Genomic DNA, 6,459 nt, shown 5'->3' with positions numbered 1-6,459 from the left:
ACTAAGAATAAGAAGAAAAAAGATAATCTATTTTAGAGATTTTTAAAATATTGCATTCTCCATAATAAATTATATAAATTACATAATTATTGCAGTTGTAACTTAAAAAATTAAGGCAATAAACTAAAGTAGCACTCTCGGTTGCAACCAATATTATTATCAGTTGTGTAATTTTTTCAAGTAAACAAAATAACATTTTAAGTTAAATATATCGCAATATAATATTCTCAGTTAGAATTAAATTATTATTAATCGTATAATTTTTTAAGAGTAAACAAAATATTGTTTTAAGTAAAATTCCATCATAAATTAATCTCGAATTTTCATATCATACAATAGACTATCGTCGGTCGATCGATGCTTTACTTTTACATGTAACATTGTTAATTTTTTAATTATTATAATTAAAATAAAATATAAATATAAATATAAATATAATAGTAATAATTATTTTATCAAAACATAATTGGATAATTAAAAAAAATATAATCATAATTAGATGAAAATATATAGTGTATAAAAACTAGGGTTTAAATATAAAAGGTGCCCACATATACATGTTTTTTTAGTTTAGTGCCTAACGTTATTTTCGTTTCAGTTTGGTGTCTAACGTTTCATTTCGTTACTCAAAATGGGTCACGCCGTGACGAACCGTTAGTTTTCCCCGTTAAGTGACACATGTCACAATCTGGTAATTTTAAAAAACTTATTTAAAATTAAAAATAAAATTATATATTTTTAAAAAAAAGCACACAATTTTTTTTTTGAAATAACTCCAAAACTTTGAAAACCTTCATTTCAACCCCTAACCCCTAAATCGTTCAGCTAACTCTTCCAAGCTCGTCCACTCGGCGACGGTGGCTTACCAAACCAGTTGGGTTTTGGTCGGACAGGACCGGCGAACTCAGCTTCAGTGGCGGTGAGGTGGAAAGGTGGCAGTTTTGGCCGAAAATCGCAAAAAACGAACGGTGATGGAGGCTTTTCGTCGGACTTTCAAACGCCACTCCACCACGAATGATTGTTATACGGAGACGAGTGGATGACTAGGCTATGATCGGTCAAGGACGGCGCTTCCACTGGGCTAGGCGGTGATGAATCCCGACGAGCAGTAGCCAAGGTTAGAGGTGGGCGACCGAATGGCTTCCTTGCGATTAAGCTCGACGGTGACCGATTTCGGGTGATCTGAGGGTCGGGTTGAGGTCGTCGGTTGCTGCTGAGTTAGGTGGGAGCGACGGTGTACACCACCACCGGTCGGAGAAGGGTGGTCTGGTGACAGGGTTAAAGGCTAATGGGTTGAAATGATGGTTTTCAAAGTTTTGGGGTTATTTTAAAATTTTTGTGTTTTCTTTTTTTAAAAATATACAATTTTATTTTTTAAATTTTAAATAAAAATTTTAAAATTATCAGATTGTGACACATGTCACTTAACAGAAAAAAACTAATGATCCGTCACGGCATGAACCATTTTGTGTAACAAAATGAAACGTTAGGCACCAAACTGAAACGAAAAAAACGTTAGATACTAAACTGAGAAAAAGAACATATGTTGGACACCTTTTGTATATTTAAGCAAAAAATGAGCTATAAATTTACCTTAGAAGCGTTGGGACTCTTTCGGCCCATTTGTTTTGTTAGTTTACTTTAATTAGGAATGGCAACGGGTCGGGTTCGGGTGGGTTTTGCTCACCCCGTTCTCGAACCCGAAATGAATCCCCGATCCGATTCCCGATGGATTTTTTATCGGGGCGTCCCGTCGGAGATTTTTTTTACCCCGTCCTCAAACCCGACCCAAAATATTATACTCAAACCCGAACCCTAAAATATTATATATATAATTAATATAAAATAAATAAAATATTATATATATAATTAATATAAAATATATAAATATATATATATATATATATATATAATCGAGGCGGGTCGGGCGGAGATACCTTGCCTCGAACCCGAACCCGATCCGAAAAAATCTCCGAAAAATCCCTAAACTCAAACCCGACCCGATATCATTCAACCCGACCCGACTCGAACTTAATCAGGTTTCGAGTTTCCCCGTCGAGTTCGGGTCATACTGCCATTGCTAACTTTAATCACATCCCCTGGTAAATATATATATACACATATACAACAGTATCAGAAATGTAAATGTAAATAATCAGATCAGTAAATATATATTTATCTATTGGTTTCATAATAATTTCCCTTCTGCTACCATAGCCTGGGAAATTAGAAGAAGTAATCCAGTCCATCTTCCATTTAAATCGGATAAAAAAGGGCTTTGATTCTCCCATTTTGCAGAACCATGAATCCTAGGCGGTCAGTCGAATCTTTATCTTGCGAATTCTTTTTTGTAATCAATGGTTTAGTTGCGTTAAATTGCTTGCTCAGATCTGTTTATGATTTATTTTCATCTGATCAGTTCCTTTTTCCCCTGAAAGCCTTTCTTCTTGATTCTCCCCTTTTGATTTTTCAGTTAATCTGATATTTCATATGATTTTATCAACATTTTCTTGCGTTTGAGAAAGTGTTAGTTTCATGTTTATGTTTATCAACTCGCAAGGTTTGTGATCGAAGCAGGTATTGCCATTATAGCTTCGTTCGTATATCAGATTTTTCAATCGACCTTTCTAAATTTGAGCTTCCTATCTGTTTGTATAGCTAAAACGGTAACGCTTCTCTTTGATTGTTAGTTTTCATAATGACTTTGATTTGTGGATTCTATGCTTCATATGAAGTTACTGTTATGTTGTGTTCTTATTCTGGCTGTCATTATTGGTAATAAGATCTCTCCTTTGGTTACAGGGACATGCGTAACAACAGAGTTGCACTTTTCGATGTCATCGAGGAAGGTGGCATAAGGACCTCATCTTCTTACTCACACGAAATCGATGAGCATGAAAATGAAAGAGCAATGGAAGGATTGCAAGATAGAGTGAATCTGTTTAAGAGAGTAAGTCTTGTCCATCTTATGCCATTACTAATTCAATTGTTTGTATTGGTTCCATATATAGCCGATTAACGAATTAATAGTGTTTTAGCATTTTATTTTTGGTTTGGGATGTTAGAATCTTTTTACTCTTTGTGATAGAATGTTTCTTTTATATTCATTAGTTCCTATTTGACAAAGCTGGGGGAGTGGAATCCTAAAATAACTTATTTTAAAGAGCATTAAAGGTGATATGCTCTTGTAAGTACGGTAGATCGTTCAGAAAAATCTATGGTTTATTTTTTTAGGGTTAAAAGTGGACATAGTTGGGTCTTCTTTTTATATATCTCTCGTTATTTAGGACCCTATTCACCTCTTTTATTTTCTTTTTTCTTCAATTGAATTGAGAAATAAAGAGGGTTGATTGTCCATCTTTTTAATATAATCTACTAAGTGAAGGTCTTTCTATCATTTCAAGTGTCAAGGATTTATCATGTTTAGGTGTAGATTTTAAGCTTGAATCCTGATACAATCATACACTTATATGGCCAATGCAATCTTGATACATTATAAGGTTGTGGAATTGATAACACATTCAGAATATAACCATATATGTCCTGATTTTTTTTTGTAAACACAAATGTCATGCAAGCATGCTCTGATAAATGCCACTTCGATAGCTGTCAGGTGATATACATGAGGAGGTGAATAGTCACAATCGCATGCTGGATCAGATGGTAAGTATGCAGCAGCAGTAAAACTGTCTTTTTCACGATGTTATTGGTTTCATTTCTCATGATGTTAGTTTATGGCTTATGGTTTGTATTTAGGGAAATGATATGGATGCATCCAGGGGAATACTCTCAGGAACAATGGACAAGTTTAAGATGGTATGTCATATGTGAACTCAATGAACTTTTGCTCTTTGTGAGTTTTTCAAAACTACTTTTGCTTGCAGCTTCCATTTCTTCCCGATATGAGTATGATGTGTGCTGATACTTGGTACATCAACTGTTTCATGCCATAGCTATGAACTTGATCTGCCTTTCAGGTATTCGAGACCAAATCAAGCAGAAGAATGTTTACACTGGTGGCATCTTTTGTGGTTATTTTCCTTGTCGTATACTTACTATGTAACAGATCTACGATGTTTTTGTTGAGAACTTTATGTGACAATTTGGAAGACCCTCTTTATACATGGTTACTGTAAACAATGTTCTCTCAAACATGTAAAATGTTTTGGTATATCAAGCAGACCTTGGTGGCATGAAGTAGCAAGCAGTTAATGACCTTTTAGGCTCTACCATCCTACAACATAACCAATTTGCAAATATCTTCTTGTACTCCTGTCATTGCGTTAAAGATTCGAATCCCGACTGACTGTAACTGTCTTCTAAGTTCCAAGCTCCTACTTGAAACTAAGCAACTAATATCTGTTTAGATTTTTTTTTTGTCTGTTGATAATGAGCACTCTACAGATGCAGTTGTTCAAACTTGGGTCGTATAGGGAGAACAACATTCTCTTTTACTACTGAGGTCACTGAATGAGTTTGATACAGCGGGCAAAATGACACATATAAATAGGAACCTAAGTGTAAAATGCATGGTATTTAATTTCTCATTGGAACTCAAAAATAGCACGTTAACTTACCAGAAAAACGTATACACTTTCTGGATGCTTTAACTGTTTAATGTTGAGTCATTGTTATGGTGTTCTTTCACACAGCCTTCAACAATATGAATGTCATATCTCATGGTGTTTGCAAATTCTCATTCAGAACACAGACAGATGCAGTCATCCAATGAAACATTGTTCCCTTTATTTTTCTGTAGGAATTCGTTTTTTACAAACCGAACAAATTAACCAGACATACACTCGTATGTCCTGATCATAAGCTGACAAAGAAATGGCGATTTTTGTTGGATACCATCACCTTTTGCGACGTGAAAGCTGTACCATCTACAAGAATTTGTCTGGGAATAATACTTGTGACGAATTGAAAGCCTTAGTTCACGACAGTACAGGAGTGAAATGCCAAGGCAGCTGCAACAAGAAATCTTTAATTTAAAATCTGCTTCATTCACTGGATATGATTTACTAACCCCACTTAAAATTGGATTAAGGCTACCGATTTTCGAGTTGAGAAAAAAAAATCCATGAAATTTTCATGGATATACCTAAAGCTCATGGCGAAAACATACGCTGCATGAATTAATTTATGTTTAAGCCGAATTTGGCAAATGACTGTATAAATAACTTTTTGATCTGCATCTTTGCAGGGAGAACTAAAGAGGTTCGTGAAGTGTTGTTCGTTGATTACATAATTTTCCAAATAAAACTCATTTGAACGCTCCATAGTGTATACTTTTTGGTTTTCTTTTCATTTGATTTCTCCATTGATTGCATCGCTGTAGTCTCACAACCCATATTATAGAACAATTACTCGGAGCTCAACTTCACTAAAACATGAAACAATAATACGCTCCATTGTTTGCAAACACCATCAAGTTCTAGATCAAGAAAACAAGAATACGAAATAAAAAAAAAAAGGAAAAAAAGCCCTTGTTCTTTGAAGTACTATGATTTTACCAGCTATTAATACTTCATAATAATCTACGAACAACTATACTATACATATACAGAGAAATCCTCTTAATTATATGTATATATATATATGATAATACTATGGATCATGACCTAATCGCAGCTCCAAGTCTAGTTCATATTCTTGACTACTCCCATATGTGTTGTTGTTTTCATGATCAAATGGACCAATTCCCAAGCTAAGAGTACTCCTAGGCCAATGATTCACATGCTGTGAATTGTCTACAAACAACTCATCACTGTTTTGGGGTCTACATCCCCAACCCGAATCTGGGAAAAAGGTTTGATAACTTACAGGTAATACCTCATGAAGATCCACGGAGTAATGCGGGCGATAGCTTTGGATAGGCGGACAGGGTTTAGGGTTTAGGGTTACGTTGTAGTTGTCATCATCATAAACAGAAACTTTGTCTGCAAATCTAGGAAGAGAACTAGGCCTGCTGCTCTTGGCTCTCTCCTTCCTGTGGATGTTCATGTGCCCTCCTAAAGCTTGTGCCGTGGTGAACCCTCTCCTGCAAAACACGCACTCGTAGGACCGGCCGGTGCGGATATCGTCGGTGTCTTCGCTCGAGCTCTTCGAGTCTTCGAGCTGGTTGGATTCCATGGGAAGTGTAAAAGATCTAATCAAAGAGATTATTGGTTTGATTGGAGATTATGATGTGGTGGAAGAGGGAGGTGGGGTAATATAGAGAGGAAAAGATGAGGAAAATAAATATAGCAAAAACAAGAGACAAATGAGAAACGTAGGCATTGGATAATAGCAATTAGCTGTCTGAAAAATGCTCAGAAAAGTCTTAGATGTTTGCTGGGCGAGCTTTTCTGTTAAGCCGGCTATGGTGGTTATTCCATTTCCCCCTTTGGCAGACATTACTTTAATATTTTATTCATTTTTTTCTACTATTTGTCTGCCAATTAGAATTTCTATTTT

At 35.4% G+C, this 6,459-nt stretch overlaps 2 protein-coding genes across 2 annotated transcripts; one reads left to right on the top strand and one right to left on the bottom strand.

Moving 5' to 3' along the window:
- The first annotated feature begins 2,225 nt into the window (after positions 1-2,225).
- LOC120152052 (bet1-like SNARE 1-1) lies at positions 2,226-4,149 on the top strand. The gene is made up of 5 exons (XM_039164349.1): positions 2,226-2,316; positions 2,803-2,950; positions 3,607-3,663; positions 3,757-3,816; positions 3,978-4,149. Exons 1-5 carry the CDS (start codon positions 2,303-2,305, stop codon positions 4,134-4,136), a joined length of 438 nt encoding a protein of 145 aa, XP_039020280.1. The 5' UTR covers positions 2,226-2,302; the 3' UTR covers positions 4,137-4,149.
- Positions 4,150-5,610: 1,461 nt separating this feature from the next.
- LOC120152075 (probable transcriptional regulator RABBIT EARS) lies at positions 5,611-6,165 on the bottom strand. The gene has a single exon (XM_039164366.1). It carries the CDS (start codon positions 6,133-6,135, stop codon positions 5,611-5,613), a length of 525 nt encoding a protein of 174 aa, XP_039020297.1. The 5' UTR covers positions 6,136-6,165.
- Positions 6,166-6,459: the final 294 nt, after the last annotated feature.

The sequence above is a fragment of the Hibiscus syriacus genome, unplaced genomic scaffold (assembly GCF_006381635.1).
Source record: "Hibiscus syriacus cultivar Baekdansim isolate YM2019G1 unplaced genomic scaffold, ASM638163v2 tig00111084_pilon, whole genome shotgun sequence".
In the NCBI taxonomy this organism is placed as follows: Eukaryota; Viridiplantae; Streptophyta; class Magnoliopsida; order Malvales; family Malvaceae; genus Hibiscus; species Hibiscus syriacus.
Note: the sequence above shows the minus strand (reverse complement) of the source record. Positions and strands in the feature narration are given on the sequence as shown.